General features: G+C 38.7%; 1 protein-coding gene across 1 annotated transcript; it reads left to right on the top strand.

The window, feature by feature from the left end:
* Window positions 1-272: 272 nt before the first annotated feature.
* On the top strand, window positions 273-25,036 carry LOC21388248 (insulin-degrading enzyme-like 1, peroxisomal). The gene is made up of 26 exons (XM_024162184.1): window positions 273-501; window positions 605-680; window positions 7,124-7,191; window positions 7,883-7,974; window positions 8,070-8,143; window positions 8,264-8,307; window positions 8,926-8,977; window positions 9,516-9,638; window positions 9,770-9,882; window positions 10,028-10,190; window positions 11,154-11,246; window positions 11,486-11,571; window positions 11,764-11,850; window positions 12,255-12,358; window positions 15,598-15,700; window positions 15,902-15,997; window positions 16,076-16,265; window positions 16,408-16,469; window positions 22,383-22,487; window positions 22,723-22,924; window positions 23,019-23,227; window positions 23,431-23,555; window positions 23,643-23,694; window positions 23,787-23,873; window positions 24,139-24,261; window positions 24,471-25,036. The coding sequence occupies exons 1-26, from the start codon at window positions 376-378 to the stop codon at window positions 24,720-24,722; spliced, it is 2,907 nt and encodes a 968-aa protein (XP_024017952.1). The 5' UTR covers window positions 273-375; the 3' UTR covers window positions 24,723-25,036.
* The last annotated feature ends 231 nt before the right edge of the window (window positions 25,037-25,267 follow it).

Below are 25,267 nucleotides of genomic sequence, written 5' to 3'. Positions count from 1 at the left end.
AATTACACTAAGTTACACTCTAAAATAACATGCCCAAATGTTGTGTAAAATTACTTTGTACATCATACTGTACATTCTTCACTCATCATATACCGCAATTTTTCTTAGGAAAATACAACATGTCGTTTTCTTAAATAACAATCTACCAGTCGCGAGTCTACCGCAGATAAGAGAGACCTTACTGCAGAGGATACAAAACACGTCCCCTTCTCAGACGGAAGAAGAGCCATCGAAGCAAGAGAGAAGAAAAGTCTATTGGAGTCTTAACAACTACAAAATTGTCGTTTCTCTTTCTCTCTCTGTGTTTGGAGAGAGAAAATCACCAAAAACAGAGTATTCGATTCGATTCTTCTTCGAGTTACAGAAGAGAGATTAATGGCGGTTGGGAAGGAAGCCAGCGGGGAGATTGTCAAGGCCCGTACGGACAAGAGGGAGTACAGGAGGATCGTCCTCCCCAACTCCCTCCAAGTCCTCCTCATCAGCGATCCCGACACCGACAAGGCAAATCCTAAATCTCCTCGAACGATTCGAAGTTGTGTTTTTGTCGATTTCAATCTCACGATTTTTGCCTTTTCTGTTTCCTTTCTGATATCATTCGTTGCAGTGTGCTGCTTCCATGGATGTCCGCGTTGGCTCCTTCTGCGACCCTGATGGCCTCGAAGGACTCGCCCATTTTCTTGGTATCTTTTTTTTATTATTATTATGGAAATGAGTTGTTTTTGGTGGTTGAATTTATGTTGTTCTAGTTGTGTGGATGATTTATTCGCATTTTACTCTGTTTCGGCTTTTGATTTCGTTGTTTTGCAAATGAGTGTTCTAGTTTTGTACAGTAAACTGGGATGAATCATGAAACCGGGTTTGTTTTGACTTGCTGAAATGATTGCTTGTAAAGGTGAATGGAGAATTTGATCAAGGGGCAGTTCTTTTGCCCTTTTTGAGTTAGGTGACTTGAGAGGCAATATGCTAAAATGACTTTCCAACAAAGTAAAATTAGTAAAATGACATTCTTCTATTTTTTATGAAGAAAGACATTTACTCATTCTTTGTAAAATGAGGTTATTTTGTAAATAAAATTTTTTGAGAAGTTATTTTACTAATAAAACTTTTTAAAAGAGTTATTTTTACAAAGGCCTCTGACTTGAGTGTAGATTTTGAATTCAGGTGAATTTGATGATTGTTAGATTAATGATAACAATTCAATACGGATGTTTGTTTTAATTAAGATCATCTCTAATGTAAGTGCGATCGTGAGTGGCATATTTGGCATTAAAAAGTGTGAAAATGACGTATTTGATATGTTATGTTATTTTCATTTGTATTTTAATGCATAGTGCTATTTCAAATGCTAAATCTATTTTTTTGTTTTTTTGCTTTAATCATTAACTTCAAAAGTTGTAAAAGTAAATTTTTAATGTTAAAATAATTTAAAAATGCAAATGTTGTAATCATTTTAAAAAAAAAAAATTGTAATGAATAAATGAAAAGGTAAACATGCTAACCAATAACAATCAAATGCTAAATTTTTCATATGCTATACTCGGTGGCAAATTTGCCACCAAGCACGACAAATTTAGCACAAATAATAGAACTGCATTGAAGAGTATTTTCCCACTCAAATGCTCAAATTTGGTGTTAGCACACTAATTTAGCATTACATTGGAGATTGATAAGAACCAGAGCTAGGGGCTGCTTGTCTATAGCAGAAAGAAGAAATGCTACGTTAGTAATTAGGCTGGTGTGGCTTGTAACTGAATTCGGTTAGTTTGTTAGCATGAGAGTTAGTTTGTTAGCATGAGAGGGTGGGTTGTAAATGGGACTGAGTGGCTTATAAATAAGAGGGGGCTCGAGAGGTTAGGCAGTTTTGGGAAGTATAGAGTTTTTGAAGAGGAGAGTCGGTGATCTCTCGAATATCACCATTGTTAGAATGATTGATTCCTTGCATTTGAATACAATTCTCATTCGTCTGTTTTGTTCTCTGCCATTTTGTTATGGTTTCTATCAAATTGGTAAGCAGTTCCGTCGGGGAATGGTAGTTAAGAGAACTGATAGGAAAATGGAAGGAAGAGTGGAGCATGTTGAGAAAGAAGTCGGTGAGCTTGTGATGAACGTCGGAGGATTGAAGGAAGTTGTTGGACAATTTTCAAAGGATATCGGCGCAGTGAAGGAGTACATGAAAGAGTTTTCAGTTTGGATGAGGTCGGGAAGCAACATGAATTAGCCGGCAGAACAAGCTAGGGTTTCTGCTTCCAACGGCAACGGGAATTCATCGGTACTGGCGGAGCAAGCTGAAAATCCACCGGCAGAGCAAGCTGAAAATCCACCGGCAGAGCAAGCTAGGGCTTCTGCTTCGAACGGCGGAGATGCAGGTGGTGCTATGATGGCAGCGTATCGTTTTGGTTATGGAATAGCGCCCAGTGCTTAGAGCGGTGGGGAATCAAGATTCCGTCGGATGGAGATTCCTCTCTTCAACGGCGAAGATCCACAAGTTGGTTATTCCGGCTAGAGCGATACTTCCAAGTTCATGGCGTCGAGGCGGCAGAACAAGTGGCGGCGGCTGTGATTGGACTCGAAGGCAAAGCATAGAATTGGTTCCAGTGGATGGAATCCAGGTTCGGTGTGGTAGATTGGCCGACCTTTAAAGAATTGGTGCCTCACAAACCGGAAATCACTATGAGTCTTTGATTGCCTTACGTTAAGATTTGTCGGTGGCGGAATTCCGGGAACGGTTTGAATTGCTTTCGGCTCCCTTGAGAGAGGCGGACGAGGAGTTCTTGATCGGAGCTTTCTCGAATGGTCCGACTGAGGAAATCAAGGCTGAGGTACGCATGGTTAAGCCTGCTTCTCTCATTCAGTTGATGGACCTGGCCCAAAAGGTTGAAGAAAAAAATTGGGCTTTTGAGAGGGCTTAAGTGGGACGGTTATCAAGGCCCAGAGTTGGTGGAGATGGGTTTGGTATTTCTAGAGATTACTATGGGTCAAAGAAAATGGTGATAGGAGGAAATTCAATGAGTGGTTCCAGCTAGATGCCACCGAGATTTTCAGAGAACAATAGGGGAACTTTGGGAAATTCAGAAGTGCCACGAGCCAGTACTATCAGTTTCCTTCAGTCCAACGCGTATTAGTGCTCCCTCTCAGTCTATTCGGCGGGGTGAAGAGATCAGGAAAAAAATTACTGATGCCGAGATGTAGAGAAGAAGAGAACGGGGACTATGTTTCCTGTGTGAGGAGAAGTGGCATGTCGGCCATGTTTGTAAAAACCCCCTATTACAAGTCCTTATTGCAGCAGTAGAAGAAGACGAGGAGAACATGGCTGCTGAAGAACCAGGCTCCCTAACGGCGACGCAGGAAAGAAGGATCCATGGAACTTTCCATGAGTTCCATAGTTGGAATTCCATCAGTCAACATTATGAAGGTGAAAGGTACGATTTTGGGCCAGGACTCTAAGGGGATTGTTGAGGAATTGCAAATACCGGTAGATGCGGCACCCAATTTTGGAATCATGGTCAGAAATGGTTACAAGGTTGTCGGACAGGGGATATGTTGGCATGTAGAAGTCCGGTTGCAAGGATTGACAATTATTCAAGATTTCTTTCCTCTTGAGCTGGGTAGTGCTGACGTTATCTTGGGGATCTATTGGCTGGGCATGTTAGGGGAGGTAAGCGCCAATTGGAAAAACTTGACTATGCGGTTTGATTGACAGGGAAAATGAGTCTTACTCCAAGGAGATTCTTCTTTGTCTAAGACTTTAGTTTCTCTCAAGGCCATGATTAAAGCTATTCAGGAGGAAGGACAGGGGTTCCTCGTTGAATTTGGGCACGTGTCAATGCTAGATCAGTCAAAGGGATGTGTGAGTGACGCGGACTTGGAGAGGTTACTGGCAGAGTTCCATTCAGTTTTTGAAACTCCGGCCGGCCTTCCTCCTTCAAGGTTTCATGATCATGCGATTCCACTGAAGGATGGGGCCGATCCACCAAATTTGCGTCCATACCGTTTCCTCATTTGCAAAAAGATGAGATTGAGCGCATCGCGAAGGAGATGATGGCAGCAAGTATCATTAAGCTTAGCAACAGTCCTTTTTCTAGTCCGGTACTGCTAGTCAAAAAGAAATCTGGGGAATGACGTTTCTGTGTAGACTATCGCGCATTAAATAAGATTACAATTCCTGATCGGTTTCCAATTCCGGCTATCGATGAACTTTTAGATGAGTTAGGAGGGGTTGTTTTCTTTTCCAAATTAGACTTGAAATCGGCTATCATCAAATCAGAGTATGAGAGGAGGATACGCTGAAGACAGTTTTCCGTACTCACGAGGATCACTATGAATTTTTGGTTATGCCATTCGACTTAACCAATGCGCCGGCTACCTTTCAGTCATTAATGAACGAGGTTTTCTGGCCACACTTGCGCAAATTTGTCTTGGTCTTTTTCGACGATATCCTTGTCTACAGTCAGGATTGGGACTCTCATTTACATGATTTACGACTTGTGCTTACTCTACTGCAGCAAAACCAATTAGTTGCCAACAAGAAGAAATGTGTTTTTGGGTAGCAGACAACAGAATATTTGGGTCATATTATCTCCGAGTCCGGTGTACAAGCTGATCCTGCAAAGATCGCCGCAATGGTGGATTGGCCAGTTCCCAAGAACATTCGTGATTTGCGTGGATTCTTGGGACTCATGGGTTACTACAGGCGCTTTGTGCAGAATTATGGCAAGGTGGCTGAGCCTTCAGCTCACTTACTAAAAAAAGATGCTTTTTTATGGTCTTCGGAGGCTCAGGGGGCTTTTGAGGAGTTAAAACGGCGAATGGTGACGTTACCGGCTTTAGCCTTGCCGGATTTTACCAAACCATTTATTATTGAGACTGATGCTTCAGGACGAGGTCTTGGCGCTGTGTTAATGTAGGAAAATAGGCTCATTGCCTTTCTTAGCCAATCACTTTCCGATAGGGGCCGTTCCAAATCCATGTACGAGCGCGAATTAATGGCTTTTGTCTTAGCTACTAAGAAGTGGCGGCACTATCTTTTGGGAAGGCATTTTATTGTGCGGACGGATCAACGGAGTTTGCGCTTCCTTCTTGAACGACATGTTATGAATGAAGATCAACAACGTTGGATCTGTAAACTCATTGGGTTGGATTTTGAAATCCAATGTAAGCCTGGCCGCGATAACAATGTCGCGGATGCCCTGTCCCGCAAAGGTGAAGAGCTCCAGCTGCAGGCATTTTCCGTGATGCATACACGGGAATTGGAGTCTTTTGAGGAGGACGTGCAAAATGATGATAAGCTCATATTGATTGTTCAGGGGCTCTTGTTGGATCCACAATTTAAATCCGGTTATCAACTCAACGGGGGTCGCCTCTATTACAAGCACCGGTTGGTACTACCTGCAACTTCCAGGCTCATTCCGAAGTTTATCCGTGAATTCCATTCTTCAGCCATGGGGGGCCATTCTGGATTCTTTCATACTTACAGAGATTGGCTGCTGTTTTATTTTGGGAAGGGATGAAATGTGACATTCAACGCATGGTGGTTGAATGCGAGGTTTGCCAGAGAGTGAAATACGATGCCCTTAAGCCGGTGAGTCTTCTACAGCCTTTGCCAATTCCGGAGCAGGCTTGGACGACATTTCTATGGACTTTATTGGTGTCCTGCCTAAGGCTTTGGGGCGTGACACGATCATAGTAGTGGTGGACCGCCTAACCAAGTATGTTCATTTTTTTCGTTGTCTCATCCTTTTACCGCTCGGGAGGTTGCAGAAGTGTTTGTGAAGGGTGTCGTACGTTTGCACGGTTTTCCTCGTTCCATTGTTTCTGACAGAGAGAGTGTTCATCAGCAATTTTTGGAGGGAGTTGTTTCGATTGGCCGGTACTGAGCTTCGCATGAGCTCCACTTACCATCCTCAAACGGATGGTCAGACAGATGTTGTTAACCGGAGTTTGGAAGAATATTTGTGGTGCTTCTGTGGCAATAAGCCGCGGTAGTGGCCTCATTGGCTAGGGTGGGCCGAGTATTGGTTTAACACTACATTTCACAGTTCGGCTAGAATGTCGCCGTTTAAGGCCTTGTATGGTCGCAAGGCTCCTACTTTGCTACATTAGGAAGACAGTGGTTCGGTAGTGGAAGCTGTAAACCATCTGCTCCGCGATCAGAATGCCATTCTTCGGGAGCTTAAGGAACGTCTGACTGCAGCCCAACACCGTATGAAGTTGTATGCTGATTAGAAACGGCGCGACATCCAGTTTCAGCCAGGAGATTAGGTGTATTTGAAGTTACAACCCTACCGTTTGAAATTGTTGGCTCGTCGCCGCAATGAAAAACTCAGTCCTCGATTTTATGGGCCTTTCAAGATTGTGGCACGGGTGGGGAGTGTTGCTTATCATCTCCAACTTCCTTCTTTTGCGCGGATTCATGCTGTTTTCCATGTGTCTCAGCTTCGGAAGGTTTTACTTCCTTTGACACCTGTGCAGCAGTTTCTGACAGTGTTGATTGAGGATATGGAACTTGCTGTCGAACCGGCCGAAATGTTGCAGGCTCGGAAACTTTTTAATGGTTCGGTGGCGGTGTTGGTGAAATGGAAGGATTTTCCTGATTGTGATAGTACTTGGGAGTCTTGGGAGTTATTGTTCAAGCAGTTTCCTCATCTAAACGTTGAGGACAAGGTTTTTCAAAATGTGGGGGGGGGGGGGGGGGGGGGTATAAGGAGTGGGGGGGGGGGGGAGGTAATGATAGGAACCAGAGCCAGGGGCTACTTGTCTATAGCAGAAAGAAGAAACGCTACGTTAGTAATTAGGCTGATGTGGCTTGTAATTGAATTTGGTTAGTTTGTTAGCATGAGAGGGTGGGTTGTAAATGGGACTGAGTGGCTTAAAAATAAGAGGGGGCTCGAGAGGTTAGGCAGTTTTGGAAAGGAGAGTCGGTGATCTCTCGAATATCACCATTGTTAGAGTGATTGATTCCTTGCATTTGAATAAAATTCTCATTTGTCTGTTTCGTTCTCTGCCAATTTGTTGTGGTTTCTATCAGAGATGTTCTAAGGATTACATTTTAATACTATTTATTTCCTTCATTTGCATTATTTTGTTGTTTTTAACTTTATTGTATTTGGTTTTGCTTTTGATGCAGAGCATATGCTGTTTTATGCTAGCGAAAAATACCCTTTGGAGGACAGTTACTCAAAGTACATTACTGAGGTGCTTACTCTCATTGATTCTCCCTAAAGATTATCTTTTCTTTTATAATTTCTTTTCTTCTGCTGCCTTTGATGTAAGAGAATTGGAAGTAACGATCATAATAAAGCAGGCCTAGACTAAGTTACCCTTGCTTGCATATAGGCCACAGTTATTGCAAAAAGTGATCTTTATATGATTCTTCAGCGTGATGTGTGAGAAACTTGATGGCCGTAAGGAATTTGTCAAAGAAACAAGTCAGTTACATGGTAACCTACCTATGCATTGAAGATCTTAAGGCAATTAATCCCTGTAAAAGATTGTAGGGATGATTCTGAAAAAGATAGAGAGAAAGAGACTGTAGGGATGAAGTTGGAATAGAAAACTCACACACGCATACTTAAAAATATGTGTGTATGTAGTTTGCACGTGAACAGATAGTTTTATTACTGTGTTGAGCAGAATTGTGTTGGTCAATTTTTTTTTCTTTTCTTTTCTAATTCAATTTAGTTTTGATAGGTCAATAATTGTTAGGTTTTTACTTGTATCATTCGTATGAGCGTACTTTTTTATTTAATAATTTATTTGGATGTGCATGTGCATGCGTCGTCCCTTGCATTGGTTTTATCTACTTATTGACTAGATGTCTCTATCTTGCCAACTCATCTTTCTGTTTTCCGCATGCTCTATGTTGTTTTTCTTCTTGACAAAAAAGCACGGGGGCAGCACAAATGCCTTCACCGCTACCGAGCACACCAACTATTATTTTGATGTTAATGCTGATTGTTTTGAAGAGGCTTTGGACAGGTGGATGCTACTATCAGTTTCATTTTTGTTGTTAATTTCATCACTATAAACTTGATGATTGTTATCTTGGAGTGTTTCTGTGGTTTATTGTTCAGATTCGCTCAGTTCTTTATCAAGCCCTTGATGTCAGCTGATGCTACAACCAGAGAAATCAAAGCTGTTGATTCTGGTTAGCTGTTCTGTTCTGATTATTATTTTTTTTCCAACTTCTTTTGCCTATTTAACCGTTATTTGCAATTATTGTTGAGGCCTGGGAGATAATTTCTCTTCGTGCTTACATATGTTTCAGAAAATCAGAAAAACTTATTGTCTGATGCTTGGAGAATGAGCCAGGTACCAATTGCTGCCTTGATTCCTTGTGAAGTCTTGATGTCCTTACAAGATGATGGATGTTTCATGTTGTTATCATGATCTCTATTCTTGGCTGTATCTAGCTTTTGTTTTCGCTTCTTTCAAAACAGGCTTGTATCTATTAAAGATAGATTTTGAAATTAGGTTCAGAAACTACTTTTTCGTAGTTTTGGTTTTGCACTCATTGAAATAATGCATGTATAGAACGAGGGTACACTGCCATTTTAATATCAAGGTGCCTGCTTTTTGCATATTATTTAGCTTGGGAAGCCACTTTTTGGAATGGAGGATAGCTAGGGTAATGGGGTTAAATGGTTTTTCCTGAAGTCCTGAAGAAGTGACACTTCTACAGTTCCTACATCAGGAAATAAAGTTTTTTGGGTTAAAGGATTGCTTCGCTTGTCACTAACTGAGCACGACTATCTAGTTTATGCATATTTTTCAACAAAATGTGAAACCAGTTCATATATTTGTAGACAATAAGAATTAATTTGGTGCTATTACGGAAACAAGATCATGTCCTACTCTTGGACTCAAGCAGGCTAGCTAATTGTAAAAGTAACATTTTGCCTAGTGTACTTACAACACAACTGTGTTCAGCTCCAGAGACATTTGAGTTTGGAGAGCCATCCATACCACAAATTTAGCACAGGTACGCATTTTTGCTTTTTTCTTAAAAACAATATCCCATCAAAATTGTAACAGCCAGGGTATCTATGCGTTAGGGGTCTTATGGCTAGGCTGATCTTAATCTGTATAGCATTCCGTTTGAGTCAGCAGGGAAGGATGTGATCTAGTCTAGTTTATTGCTTCGAATACTTCTTGCTCTCTTCTGACTTTTATATTATATACACCTTTATATTGAAAAAGTTACGTTTCCAATCAAAATCGAAATTAATTATGCAGACCATGCATGGTGGTGTTCTTTTAATTTTATGAGCTGTAAGCCATCCGGTAACCTGTCATTTTGTTATTTAGGAGTAATGATATTTTTATTTCTTTAGTAGCATTTTTGTTATTTGTTTTGTAATTTTTTTTTTTCTTGTTTGCTGCTACGTGCTACTAGTTGTATTGATCTACTTTTGTTTATGAGCGTTTACAACATCTTATGGAGGCTATTCTTATAAGACAAACACTGTTGCCTCTGGTTCAAAAGGTCTATCTTTTCTTACATTTTGCTACTCATATAGGGAACTGGGACACTTTGGAGGTCCGTCCAAAAGCAAAAGGGTTGGACACTAGACATGAGCTCATTAAATTTTATGAAGAAAATTATTCCGCCAACCTCATGCATCTGGTTGTATACGCAAAAGGTTAGTCTCTATAATTAGTGGGACACTGTAGCACTCCTTCCACACAACACCCCCCTCTTTTTAGAATAATAGCACGGTTAGTGGGTTTTAATATTTGACCATTTTGGTACTTGTGCCGTGCATATTTTCAGAGAACCTTGATAAAATCCAAGGTCTTGTGGAGGAGAATTTTAAAGATATTAAAAACACTGATCACAGTTGTTCTCGTTTTTCTGGTCAACCTTGCACATCAGAACATCTACAGGTATATGTTGCACCGCTTAACTTTTTACCTAGAGATTTACATGGTCACACTTCTACTTAGCTCATATGTCAAAATTATCCCATAGGGGTGTGTGGATCTTGAATGACGAATTTTGTTGTCCTTTCTTGTTTGCCGTTTTTTTCAGATTCTTGTAAAGGTAGTCCCAATAAAGGAAGGTCATAGATTGAGGATTGTATGGCCTGTTACTCCAGAGCTTCTCCATTACAAGGAAGGGCCTTGCGGGTATCTTGGTCATCTTATTGGCCATGAAGGAGAAGGATCTTTGTTTTACATCTTGAAAACATTGGGTGGGTTTTGTATTCTGTTATGTGACCGAGATTGTAGTTTAGCAGATTCTTTATGCTTGAAACTTTAAAGTTGTTTAATGTGCTAAACTAAACTTCAAATGTTGCCTTTTGCTGTTTGATTTTACCATAATATATTTACATCATTGTATAACCGATTTTACCATAATATATTTACATATGTATAAACTCTCTCCAACAAATTCATTCACGTTTGGATTTTTAATTTGTACTGAAAAAGTCGTTTTGCCAACGTTCAGATATTATGATATTTATATAACTATGTTTCCACTCTCAGTTTTTGTCAAAAATGTTTATTTTTATTCTATAAGAAAATTGCCTTCTTGATCAACCTTTTTTCTCTTGTCCCTTTGTGTTTTTGTTGTTTTGTCTCCCTGCTGGGTGCATGGTGCACACGTCCTGATTCTCAGTTTTCTTCTTTTTGGTTTCCTGTTAAAGATTCTCAGGTCTATTATCGTTAAGGTAGATATACTATGAAGGTTAACCAACAATAAAATTAGATTTGAAATACTGAAGTAGAAAAGAGAAGAAATTCATCAACTCAAAGGTGAAAGCTTTGGGTCTCTCATCTGTGGTAAACTGATCATAATCATGTTAACCAAGACAAATTGGTCAGAAGATTCTATGGTTTGGCACTTTTAGCCTAGCCTGCAAGTTGCCTATACTAGCAGAAAACACGTATACTTTACATGAGATGGTGCAAGCATGTAGAGAATGGACCAATTTTTACGCTTCAAGGAAACTCATGCAACTTTTGGATTGAATTGATTGGATAGATATCACATTGGAGGAAAGTGCATTGAAAAAATGCTCAATGATGATGGAATTATGGATAAATATTTTATTGCTATATATATATATATATTGTCGAGTAAAGTAAATGTAATTGCGTAGTAAAAGTTGTCTGTCATCAACCTGATTCTGTTGCTTGTTAAAACTCTGCAGGATGGGCTACTAGTTTGTCTGCAGGTGAAGGGGAGTGGTCTTTGGAGTTTTCTTTCTTTAAAGTAGCCATTGACCTTACGGATGCCGGTCAAGGTTAGTTCTTCCATATCCTCTCTTGGGCCCTTGGCAGACCTGGTTTCTTGTTGCCAACACAGATTTAAATTTTAGCTTATTTGTTAGCGATGAGTCCATCTAAGTTATCTCATGATGGGAATGATTAGGAAATTTATCTTTCACACACACACACACATTTAAAAGGTACCTATGCTCTCCAGCAACCTGGCATTTTGTGTTTTTGTAAACCTGATGGACTTATTTTGATTGAATTGCAGAGCATATGCAAGATATAATCGGTTTACTATTCAAATACATTGGTTTGCTACGGCAATCTGGTGTTTGCAAATGGATATTTGATGAGGTATGCATATGCAATATTTTTCAAGTGATTTGAATTCTTAAGGATAGAGGTTTTTTTTTTTTTTTAAAATGTTTTTCTTTTTGTTAAATATTTTTAAATTGTCTGTGTTTTCTACTATTCCATATTCGTATGCAAAGTTTTCCTGGTTATTATTTAAAGATTTTGAGACGTTTGCACAATATATTAATGAAGCTTGCAGCTATTTGTGAGACAAAGTTTCATTATCAAGACAAAATTCGTCCTATTGATTATGCTGTCGACATCACAACCAATATGCAGGTATTGTTTGGCAATTCTCTTTCTCGTTTTGGTTCTGTACAAAATGTTAAAGCAGTTTAACAATTCAAGGTTTATACTTTAAATTTTCCTGAATTTATTTTTCTATTAATGGGTAAAATACTTTTTAAAGAACAAATGAAATAATAGATGTATTAATTGTACTCTATACTTCTCTATTTGTCTTAAATTACTATTTATCTTAAATTGTTCGATCCTTGATATGCTTTTTTTCATCCTTGGTGGTTTTGACTACTTTGCAGTGTTGTGTTGTTTTGTAGAACTATAAGTAATACTAAACATTCCACTTTGAAGGGTTTGGACAATATGAACATGGTATTTGTAACTTAGGGAAAAGAATATTTGTTGCTTGTTTATCCTGTATGATGGTTTTGGTTAATTTACAGATATACCCCCCAAAAGATTGGTTGGTGGGTTCATCATTGCCCTCAAATTTCAGTCCAAGCATTATTCAAACAGTGCTAGATGAGCTCTCTTCGAGCAATGTGAGGTAATACAGTCACTTTTTGTGGATGTAAATTAGTAATTATTGAGCTTGAGTCCATGTTAAATCACCACGTTTGGATATTTTTTTTTTTTTTTTTTTTTTTTTTTTTTTTTTTTTTTTTTTTAAACCTTTATCTTATTGCAAGGTTTTATTATCTTTTTAGTAGATCATATGCTTGATTTTGGTTGATTAGAGAACTAGGTAAAGTTATATGGATGTGCAGTAAACCTGCATCAACGTTAACCATGACAAATGAACTTATAGCTCGTTTGGTTTATAGGTTTGAAAAGAAAAATTTGAATAGAAAATTTAAATTTTGTGAGAGAAAATGTTAGGATCCGTTAACTTGGGAACTTGTTGGTTAGTGGGCTGGTAGAGTTAGTAGGAATTTGTATAAATAAAGGGCTTAGTAGCTCACTAGAGTTATGTTGTGATTTTGAGAGTTTTGAGAGACTGAGATTAAGAAGAGCGGTGGTCTCTCGAATACCATCAAAGTTAGGAGTTCTCCGGAGTCCTCGAATACTCCAGTCTATCCTGAGCTTTCTTTACGTTTTTTTTAGTTTGGTTGTAAAATTCTATGAGCTAGTGTTGGTGATCAATAAAACTACTCTGATTGCCTTCTATTCTTGTTCTTTCTGTGTAAATATTGAGCTGTGAGAATCAGGTTCCTAACAATTTGGTATCAGAGCAATCGATTCTCGGAAAAAAAAAACTGTGGAAAAAAATTGCAAAAAAAAGGTGAGAAGAGTCTGGAATCGTGGGGTTTCAAGAACCAGAGCCGCCGACCGTACGAACTGTGATGGCGAGCGACGACGGAGGGAAGATGGCCAGATCCGGAATCGCGTGAGATTGACGAAGATTGGAGCCGTTTGTCGCGATATGGTGTTGAGACGTTCAGATCTGAGAAGAACGACGGCCCTTGGCTGATGTGATCTGGTCTGCAAATCCAATGCCGGCGAACGACACCAGAGATGTGACCTGAGATGGGCGATTCACGTCGGCGTGGGACAAAGGTGGAGATGCGAACTGTTTGGAGCGATTTTTCGCGACCCGGAGCTAGGTCAACTAGATCTGAAGTGAACGACAGTAGATTTGCGACGGGATCGAGTGTAGATGGGGCTGGGTTTCGCGATCCCGGTGCGTTCGAAGGTGATTCTGGCCGGATTTCGACAGGGTGTCGCGATTCCGGTGCTTCTGAGGCTAATTCCGGCCGAATTCAGACTGAGTCACGCGAGTTCGGCCCGATTTGGGTGGATTCTGACGAAATTAGGGTTGAGTCCCGAAATTCCGGCAGCCCTAGGTCTAGGTTTTGCCATTCTAATGTGATTGAGACTGATTCCGGTGATGTTTGGGTTGGGCCTCGAACTTACAGCAAGATTAGAGCCAATTATAGCCATATATGGATTGGATCATCAGGCATGAATGGGGCTTGGTCTGGGCGATCTGAGTTGGGTGAGGGAGATTGGGTTTTACAATCTGATTTGAGAGAGCGAGTTGGGTCTTCTCGATTTGGAGTCAAAATCAATCCAAGGGTTTCGAGTAGGGAGAGGGAAAGGTGGCACGACACCCTATGGGAGGGCCAAACAGATCAACGATTTCAGCGAATGGATATGCTATTTTTCGCCGGAGAAGACCCTAATAGGTGGGTTTTTAGAGCTGAATGATACTTTTTGTTCTATAGAATGAGGAACAGTGAGAAAATCCAAGCTGCTGAAATGGCTATGAAAGGTGATGCTTTGGCTTGGTATCGATGGCAGGATGCTCGTTGCTCGTTCTACAGTTGGAATGAATTGAAGATTCATCTGCTTAAGCATTTTAGATTGTCATCCGATGAGGCCGTACATGAGAGTTTCTTGGTGAAACATCAAGAGGATATTATGGCTTACTATAGATGACAATTTAAGGTACTTGCCAAACCTGGGAAAGAGATTTCAAATTCGATTTTAGAGAGAGTTGTCATTACAAAATTGGAAGTCGATAAAGAGCAAGTGGTAGGCAGTTCAAGCAGGTTGCTTCCAGCTCCAACAACATATGTTTCAGATCAAATGGATGTTCAAGGAGACTTGACTATGAAGAATTTTGAGGGCAAGGTGGACCAAGGAATTGAAAATGAAGTTGATTTTCAATTTGGTGCTAGTAATGAGGGGCTTCAAGATATGGGAAACAAGATGTCATTGACATCAAAATTTTCCAAGGATGTTACTATAGAGTCAGAGTTTGCTGCACCAGTGAAAGAAGTTAATAATGGAGTCCATTCTTGTATTTTAAAAGATGAATTTGATTCTGTTTGCAGCAATTTTGGAGCTGTTGACAAAGGAATAGAGAGTGTACACTTTCAGCTGCCCTCCATTGTTGATGTTCTGACAAACAACAAGGTAGCTTTCTCTGGCATGGTGGGAGGAAGGTTTTTGTTATAAATGAATTGTTTGAGCTAACCAACAAGGTCTTCCATTGCTACAAGGATGATTTTGAGGCCGAGCATCATGGTTTCGCTGCCTTTAAAGTGGTTCTCAATTTCAGCTCCAAACAAAAGTGTGAAGCTAAAAAAATAGAGTTAACAAGAACATTTGAAGCAAGTTCTGTACGAATCATTCCGTTCGACGTTCCAAGATCCAAGCTCATCAAGATTGGAAGGAAGTGGAATCATACGGCTGCAATTACTTAACACCTTGAGGACAAGGTGTTTCTTTGGGGCGGGGGTAATGTTAGGATCCGTTAATGACTTGGGAACTTGTTTGGTTAGTGGGCTAGTATAGTTACTAGGAATTAGTATAAATAAAGGGGTAGCTCACTAGAGGGAGGTTGTGATTTTGAGAGTTTTGGGAGACTGAGATTAGGGAGAGCTAGTGGTTTCTCGAATACCATCAAAGTTAGGAGTTCTCCGGAGTCCTCGAATACTCCAGTCTATCCTGAGCTTTCTTTACGTTTTTCTTAGTTTGGTTGTAAAATTCTATGAGCTAGTGTTGGTGATGATCAATAAAACTACTCTGATTGCCTTCTATTCTTATTCTTGTGTGTGAATATTGAGCTGTGAGAATCAGGTTCCTAACAATTAAGTCATTAACGGATCCTAATAGAAAACACTATAGCAAGAAGGTTTGAACTGTAGTTTGAACCTATGAAAAAAACGGGGCTTAGTATTGTTTCTCCGAGTTCTCTTCTCTATTGATTTTATAACGTACGTTCCATTTGATAGATTTTCTAACTCTGGGAGGTTTTCTGACATGCGTTCCATTTTATAGAATTTTCTGGGAGTCAAAGAAATTTGAAAACCAGACTGATATGGTTGAGCCATGGTATGGAACTGCTTATTCCATTGAGAAAATTAGTTGCTCCATGATTCAGGTTTGTTTTTTATCTTCATGTCATTTTAGTAGATTTATGGCTAGAGTTATAAATTGTAATTACAGTAAAAGAGTTCTTCTTAGACCGGTATAATAATATGCTTGTTTTGGTGCTCACTCTTTTAACTTAATAAGATTTTTTTTTAGTTCTGAAGCATAGAATCCTTAAAAACCTTATATTGCTTGTTATATTTGATTGCAGGAATGGATGCTGTCCTCTCCTAACGGAGATCTGCATCTACCATCCCCTAATGTCTTCATCCCCACTGATTTGTCAATTAAGAATGTGCATGAAGAGGTATACGTATATCAAAATTCGATAAAAAAGTTAACACCATGTCTCTGTATTTCTCATTCAATTGGTCTTTCTAAACAGGTCAAATATCCAACGCTCTTAAGAAAGTCACCATATTCAACATTGTGGTACAAACCTGATACCGTGTTCCTTACTCCGAAAGCATATGTTAAGATAGATTTCATCTGTCCCCATGCTAGTGACTCCCCTGAAGCTGAAGTTCTAAGTGATATTTTTACAGAGTTGCTAATGGACTACTTGAATGAATATGGTAAGATATCTTTGCAAACTTCATATGCTTTGATCTTGGGTTCCCGTATAAAGAAAAGTTCAAACATACTTGGCTGATCACAATTATATATTAAAGATACGCTCTCTTTTTAGAAAAAGCTTATTTTGGTCACTTGTTTCAGCTTATTATGCTCGTGTTGCTGGTCTTTACTATGGCATAAGCCACACAGATAGCGGTTTCCAGGTATTGTCTTAACTTTTGAATCTGATATCTTGTGCAAATCATGGTTAAAAAACAGAGAATAGGAGCTTAAATGAATAATAAAATTGCTCTATTGTATGCTAAATGACACGGTGTACAAAAAAGAAAACTAATTTTCTAATTAAAGAGAAATAATTAGCTAAATAATTCACTCTTAGAATCCCTCTTTGACAGCCGGGATGACAGCCTATCTACAGGCCTTATATAGTACAAATTGATTACAATTATTTTAGGAATCTTTCAACACTCCCCCTCAAGCTGGCGTGAATATGTCATTCATGGTATGCTTGCTGATGAAACATTCGAACTATGCCTTGGGAAGACCCTTGGTGAGAATATCTGCAACTTGGCCAGTGTTTGGTATGTAGGACATACATATCACACCGCTATCCAACTTATCCTTGATGAAGTATTTGTCCACTTCTACATGTTTTGTTTTGTCATGTAGAACTGGATTGTGTGCGATTGAGATTGCTGCCTTGTTGTGACAATAGACCTTGATAGGTGTAGGTATAGAAACCCTCAATTCTTCTAAAAGTCTTTTTATCCATAAAGCTTCACAGAATCCATGTGCCACTGAGCGAAACTCGGCTTTAGCACTGCTTGCTACCACACTATGTTTTTTACTCCCCCAAGTAACCAAGTTTCGTCCATCGAACGTGCAGTAACTTGATGTGGATCTTCTGTCACTTATACTACCTGCCCAATTTCCATCAGTGTAGGTTTCTATCTGAATATGATCCCCTTTTTTGAAGAGAAGTCCCTTTCTAGGAATTCCCTTAAGATATCTTAAAATTCTGAACACAGCTTCAAAGTGAGCAATCCTAGGTGAGTGTATAAATTGACTTACCACACTTAGTGGGAAAGCTATGTCAGGTCGTACGTGAGCCAAATAGATTAGTCTTGCAACTAATCTTTGGTATCATTCTCGGTCTAGTATTTTGCCAGTAGTAGTTGGTTCCAGCTTCAAATTAGACTCAATCAGAGTATCTGCTGCTTTGTAACCAGTCATGTCTGTTTCTTTAAGTAAATTGAGAACATACTTTCCCTGGTTTATGAAGATGCCTTCCTTGGATATGGCAAATTCCATGCCCAGGAAGTATTTTAGAGTTCCTAGATCTTTGATCTCAAATTCAACGTCCAACTTCTTCTTCAAGTTGTTGATTTCTACAAGATCGTCCCCTGTCATGATTATATCATCCACATACACAATCAAGATAGCTAATTTACCTCCCGTAGCGTGTTTGAAGAACAATGTATGATCAGCTTGGCTCTGTGAGAAGCCATGCTTTCTAACAACATTTCCAAAAACGCTCAAACCAGGCTCTTGGGGATTGTTTAAGACCGGGATTTCTTCAGCTTACACACTTTTACCCTTCCCAAGTCATTCTTCAAATCCGGGACGTAGATCTATGTAAACTTCTTCTTGTAGATCTCCATTTAAGAATGCATTTTTGACATCCAAGTGATGGAGTTGCCAGTTGCAATTAACTGCAAGAGAAAGAAGTATTCTGATGGAATTTATGTTAGTAACAGGAGCAAAGATGTCTTGGTAGTCTATTCCGTGAGTTTGAGTGAATCATTTTGCTACGAATCTTGCTTTGTATCATTCCATACTACCATCGGCTTTACATTTCACGGTAAACACCCATTTCCAAGCAACTGTCCTCTTATCAGTTGGTAGGTTAATCACACTCCAAGTGTCATTCTTCCTGAGAGCATTCATCTCTTCTATTACTGCTGATTTCCAATTCGGATTACCTAATGCCTCCTAAATAGTTCTTGGAACAAACAGATTAGAAATCTTCTTTATGACTGTCTGACAACCTTCCATAAGACAAATACTTAGCAATAGGATGTCTAGTGCAAGTTCGTGTCCCTTTTCTTAGATCTATTGGAAGATAAAGATCATTTGAGGACGAATAAGGCAATTCAAGTGATAGAGGAGTAGGAAGAAAGGACGGATTACCCTGAGTGGTCGTGGAAGGACCATTACTCGGTGAATCACATTGAACATCTGCTGAGGAAAAACTGGTGCCGTCGCATCTTAACGAAATCTCTTTTTGGTATAAACCTAAAGTTCAAAATGAGGAATATTATGGCCTTTTTGGTGTACTTCTCCCCCTGTCTCTGATGTAACAACATTTGGCATAGTAGGATTAGGGAATTCACAAGTTTACATATGTTCAAAAGTTGTTTCCTGAATTTGTTTATTAAAAGTGATTAAAGGTATTGACTCAGAAACATTCGGCACAGGTAGACTTATAGTTTCCCAAAAAGTATCTTCCTCAATTACTCTCTCCCCCTAAAGAGAATTTTTTTAAAAGAAAGGTTGGTTTTTGACAAAGGTTACATCCATACTCTTGAAAAATTTTCTTGTGACAAGATTAAAACATTTATAACCCCTTTTATTAGATGCATAACCGATGAAGAGACACTTTTCAAATTTCGGATCCAATTTTGATCGGAAGTTATTGGATATGTAAACGTAGCATGTAAAGCCAAAACCTTTCAGAGGTAGATTAGCACTTAACCGAGATGTGGGAAAGGCCTTTTTCTAAACAATTTAATGGTGTTTCAAATTTCAAAACTGGAAATGGCATTCTATTTATCAAATAACAGGCAGTCAAAAGAGCATTACCCCAAAGATATTTAGGAACATTCATTGAAAACATGATGGCACGGGCAACTTCAAGCAAGTGTTTTTTTTTTTTTCTTTCGACAATTCCATTTTGTTGTGGTGTATCACGACATGTGGATTCATGAACGACACCCTTTTCCAAAAGAAATGTTCCTAAGTACTTGTTAAAATATTCATTTCCATTATATGTTCTTAAAATGCCAATCTTAGTCTGAAATTGATTTTCAATCATGAGGAAAAAATCTTTAAAACATTGTTCAACTTCGGATTTCTTTCCCAGCAAATATACCTAACATACTCGGGTATGATCATCAATGAATGTCACAAACCATTTTTTTCCTGAAAGTGTGTAACCTTAGATGGGCCCCAAACATCATTATGAAATAAATATAATGGTTTTGACGCAAAATAAGGCTTCAAAGGAAATGAAACTCGATGATCTTTAGCTAAATGACAAGCCTCACAATTCAACTTTGAACAATCAATTCCTTTAAACAATCCAGGAAATAAATGTTTAAGATATGGAAAGCTAGGATGTCCTAATTTCCTATGCCATAACACTATTTGATCATAGACAAAGATTGAACTAGTACTACCTAATCCCTGAGCTTTTTTATTCCCGAAAGAAATCTCATCAAAGTAGTACAGTCCATTTATTTCCCTAGTAGTTCCAATCGTCTTCCTCGAGCTCCGGTCCTAAAAAACACAATGGGAAGGAAGGAAAAGAATAGAACAATTAGAATTTTTTGAAAATTTATTGATAGAGAGAAGATTACAGGCAAGTTTTCGAACATGTAAGACCGAATGAGAGTGGATTTTTCAGAAACTTTAATGTGTCCTTTGCCTGCAATTGGTGAGAAACTACCATCAGCTATTCTAACTTTTTTACCACCTAAACAAGGAATTATGAGCTAAACAGATGTGGGAGAACTTTTCATGTGATCAGAAGCCTCTGAATCGATGATCCAAGGGCCGGCTTTTGCAAGAACAAAGAGAGCTAAGGGTTTACTATCTGAATGTGCCATAGAACTGACAGGAATACTAGGTGACGAATCAGATTTCAGCAACTTAAGAAGATGATCTAACTGCTCCTTACTGAATGGAGAAGACCCGGCTTCATTTGCAACAGGAGGGTTCTTCTCACTCGGCGCCTGTTTCCCTTACCATTGGACGGTCTTCCATGCAGTTTGTAGCAAGTCTCTTGTGTGTAGCGCGTTTTGCCACAATAATTGCAGCGTAGAAGGTTTTTGTCTGCTCCACGATGGTTTTGGGAAATCCTGTGACTGACTTGGGCTTCGGGAATAGCCAGGGCTAACCCCTCTGCAGGTCTTGTTGCACCAGGAAATTTCTTCCCCAACTCTCCTCTCGGCGTACTTCAACAAAAACTTCACCAATTGGAGGCAGTGGGTTCCTTCCAATGATTCGGCCACGCACCTCATCGAATTCAATGTTCAAAGCAGCAAGAAATTTGAACACACGGCTGACATCTACCATCTTCTTGTAATGATTACAATCTTTCGATGATTTCCATTCATAATTATTAAACAAGTCAAGGTCTTGACAAATTCTCTTGAGAGAATTAAAGTATTTTGTAACGGAATCGTCACCTTGGCGAATTTCTCCAAATTGCAACGTTAACTCATACACTTGGGATTGATTCCTGAGGTTGGAATACATCTGTGACACGTTATCCCATAGGTCTTTGGCAGTGGAATAGCACATGTAATTGGCACCAATCTCCTCGGCCATGGAATTAACCAACCGGGTCATTACCATTGAATTTTCAGCATCCCAAATGGCATAGGCTGCGTCCTTCACGTTAGGCTTCTTCGCATCTCCTATAATGTAGCCGATCTTACCCCTTCCTCTGATGTACATTTGGACTGACTGTGACCACCGGAGAAAATTGTCGCCATTGAGTCAGATAGTGGTTATTTGAATAGGGTGATTTTCAGATGGGTTCCAGACAATTTGGGGTTCAGGCCGAGATTAAAATGATCGAGACTGAGTGGATTCGGACGTGGTTTCAGACATTGTGGGAGAAAAGAGCAGATTCAAACCCTAGGATTCTTTCTCTACTCTGATACCATAAAAGCAGAGAATAGGAGCTTGAATGAATAATAAAATTGCTCTATTGTATGCTAAATTACACGAGAATATAAAGTTCCATGCTGATGTACAAAAAAGGTAACTAATCTTCCTAATTAAAGAGAAATAATTAGCTAATAATTCTCTCCTAGAATCCCTCTTTGACAGCCGGGATGACAGCCTATCTACATGCCATATATAGTACAAATTGATTACAATGATTTTAGGAATCCCTCTGTGTTATGTGTGATTTTGCACTACCCCAATCAAATGTTAGAAACTTAGAATCTTGTATTTTAAAATTTTAAGGTTTAAACTCCTAAACTTTAATCATTAGGACCTTGATTAAGAAATTATGTACTGGGGCTTAATGCATTTGCAATCTCACAGTTTATCTAACCAATAGTGTGGTGACATAATTGTGGCAAAGGAAGACATTCAAATTCAGTGTCAAAGAGTCAGGGGTCCACAAAATGTTGAAAGGTACAAGGACAGTTTTGTATTGGTCATTGAGTTGCTGAACGAAACAATTGTTAGAAGTGTAATTTGGAGTGTCAGAAGTTGGTGATTTTGATTGGTATCTCATTCATTTTCTTTTGGCACTTATCTTGATCAGAGGCTCTAAACTTTGTAAAATAAGTTAAAATAAGTCATTGTCCAATGCGTAATCATAGCTATGTAAATATTTGTCTCATTTCCTAAATTTCATTCAAATGCTCAAGCCCGTCAATTCTTCCAGCGGCCTTCCATTTTAGAACAGCATAACAATCTATAGAGAAATTAAAGAGAGAGAGAGAGAGAGATGGTGGGTGAGGGAATAAAAGCAAAGTTGACTAAAATTAAAAAATGCAGAGGAATTTGGTTATCTTTTGTCAAAATGACTTTTTAATATTGCATGTGAGAGGTGACAGTGTAAAGATCTGCCTGAAAGTCATCTAAGCCATGAAGTTCTCCTCCTATCGGTTCCAAAGCTTGATATGCATGTCGACTTCGTTTCCTGTTTCCATGAGCTTTTAGGTCCTTTGGTTACTTAACAAAACTTGCCATTGATTTTTAAATTTATCCTCTATATATGTTTGATTATTTCCTCATGAACTTTATGTCTTTTATGTTTGAATAATGGACGGTCTTGTATTTTTGTTTTTAATTAAATAGATTTTGTGTAGGTGACTCTAGTTGGTTACAATCACAAATTGCGGATCTTGCTGGAAACTGTGGTGGAAAAAATTGCAAATTTTAAAGTGAAACCTGACAGGTTTTCTGTGATCAAGGTATACATTAAGGCCTTTAATTCCTAACGATCTTATTTTAAATGTCACTGTGAATTCATTGACTAGGTTTTGAACATCAGGACGACTCTTTGTTATGGTATTACACTAAACTTGGAAGTTATAAACATGAAACCATTCACCCTAAAAGAAATTGCAGAAATGTTGTGTGATATTGGACAGATGTATCTATTGCTATACAAATCTATAATTGTTTTACTTATATTCTCTTTATCAGGAAATGGTAACAAAAGAGTACCAAAATTTGAAGTTTCAACAGCCCTACCAGCAGGCTATGTACTATTGCTCATTAATTCTACAAGATCGCACATGGCCTTGGATGGAAGAACTTGAAATTCTTCCACATGTGGAAGCTGATGATCTTGCTAAATTTGTTCCTTTAATGCTCTCAAGAGCCTTCTTAGAGTGTTATGTAGCAGGTTCCCGCTTTTTAACTTTTCTACCAAAATAGTTGTCATTAACACATTCATATTTGAGTTTTTAAAAACTTCTTTCCCCCCCTTTTTTTTCCAGGAAATATTGAACACAGTGAAGCTGAGTCAATGATCCTGCATATAGAAAATGTTTTGTTTGAGGATTCAAAACCTATATGCCAACCTTTATTCCCATCCCAACATTTGACAAATAGAATTGTGAAGCTTGAAAAGGGTATCAATTACTTCTACCCTGCAGAAGGCCATAATCCAAGTGATGAGAATTCAGCCCTTGTCCATTATATTCAGGTTTTTCAGCTTTCTACATACAAAAGCAATTATGTCTTTTGCGCAGTGACATTCTATAGTTCTTGCTAAAACAGGCATGATTAGTGCTCAGTTCTGGATCCTTGGAGTGACGACCAATAAATTACTGTGGCATGTTTGTTAAACGATACAATATTTATGCTGTTTTGATATTGTTTCCGTAATACTTCCAATTGAAACTTTAGGTCCATCGAGATGATCTTGTGCTGAACGTGAAACTTCAGCTTTTTGCACTCATTGCAAAGCAACCAGCTTTCCACCAGCTTAGATCAGTCGAGCAACTTGGTTACATCACCTTCTTGATGCAAAGGTTTGCAATAATTTGTCATTCCTCAATTTGATTTATTGGAGAGGCGACATCAGCTCTCTTAAAAAGTGGCATATTTTCTTATTGCAGGAATGATTTTGGTATACGTGGAATACAGTTCATTATCCAATCAACAGCAAAGGTATATGGCATAGTAATACCTTTATTAAACATTGGTTCCCCATCCCCGTTAGCATATGGTCTGTATCCCAAGAACTCTGTTTATTTTAACAGGGTCCGGCACAAATAGATTTGAGAGTCGAAGCATTCCTGAAGATGTTTGAGAGTAAACTATACGAAATGACCAATGATGACTTCAAGGTGAGATCAACACTGCTTTAGTGCCTTTTGTGTTCTGTTTGGTCATTGCCCCATATTTTTTCAAACATTGAATTTTGGACAGTGTGTTTTGTGATTGAATTTTTTAAACATAGATCAAACTTTCCAAATTCGAAAAAATTATTTTAAAATAGCTGCTGTTTTTGAAAAGTTTGACCTATGTTTTCTGCTGTAAAGTCACTGCTGTTTTTGTTGTAAAATAACTGTAAACAGCCGTAAAGTAACTGCTGTTTTTGTTGTTACACAGAACAACGTAAATGCTTTAATTGATATGAAGCTTGAGAAGTACAAGAACTTGAGGGAAGAATCTGGATTTTACTGGCGAGAGATATCAGTAGGGACTCGTAAGTTCGATAGGAGAGAATCAGAGGTAAGACTTAAAAGAGATTTTGTCAGATCCACTCCTAACGTCTAGAGTTGATCAAACTTCTTTTTGTTGGTAATGTGATGTGCACTTATTCTAGGTATATACTAACATCAAGATTTCTTTGAAGTAAGATAAAGCCTAAGCAAGCAAAAACCTGTGATCTGCAAATATATAAATAAGATGGTTTAATCGTTTCAATGATGTTGAACCAGGTTGCAGCACTAAAGCAGCTTACCCAACAAGAATTAATAGATTTCTTCAATGAAAACATAAGAGTTGGCGCACCTCAGAAGAAGTCATTGAGCGTGCGAGTGTTTGGGAATCTCCACTCTTCCAAGTACACTGCAGACAAAAACGAACCAGCGCAACCATGCTCGATCAGAATCGATGATATTTACAGTTTCAGAAGGTCAAGGCCGCTTTATGGTTCATTCAAAGGAACCTTTGGTCATGTGAAGTTGTAGTAAAGCCTATAATCTTTGACAAGACGTTAACCGGAATTTGGGGATTGCAGATGGAACCCCAAGGATACTGATTCCCCATCCTCAATTCTCAATCAACCGGAATAGTGACTTTAGAATTCATGAAGAAAGCATATGTTGGTTCAGGAACTATTAGGGGATCGAAAAGATATTTGCTACTTTTTTTTTTTAAGCTCTCGGTTTCTTGGGTGGCTATAGTATTAATTGTTGACGTTCTTTTCCCTGGCTGGCAATAAAATTGTCCCCAGCAGTTTATTAAGGGTAATCTTGACAAATACTCCTTAAAAGTGTATGAGTTGTGATTTTTATCTTTTACTCTTGATTCATTACATTTTTAGTTAAATAATTACATTAACAAACATGTATTTATCAAGAATAAGGAGTAAAGATTTAGATTCACACTCTCTAAAAAGTAAATTCTCCATTTTTTTGTTTATTTATTAATGGTAGAATAGAGATTTTGCTTTGGAGCCCGATTCTTAGTGGAGAAAAGAGGATCTAAAATGTTTGGAAGTAGTGAAGATTAG

This window comes from Morus notabilis, unplaced genomic scaffold (assembly GCF_000414095.1).
Source record: "Morus notabilis unplaced genomic scaffold, ASM41409v2 Scaffold770, whole genome shotgun sequence".
Lineage (NCBI taxonomy): Eukaryota > Viridiplantae > Streptophyta > Magnoliopsida > Rosales > Moraceae > Morus > Morus notabilis.
This window is presented reverse-complemented; position numbering and strand designations above follow the sequence as displayed.

Coding starts and splice junctions, on each gene's coding strand:
- LOC21388248 (XM_024162184.1), top strand. CDS start 376: ATGGCGGTTGGGAAGGAAGCCAGCGGGGAGATTGTCAAGGCCCGTACG. Junction 15,998..16,075: donor TTAAGAATGTGCATGAAGAG/GTATACGTATAT, acceptor CTTTCTAAACAG/GTCAAATATCCAACGCTCTT. Junction 16,266..16,407: donor GGACTACTTGAATGAATATG/GTAAGATATCTT, acceptor CACTTGTTTCAG/CTTATTATGCTCGTGTTGCT.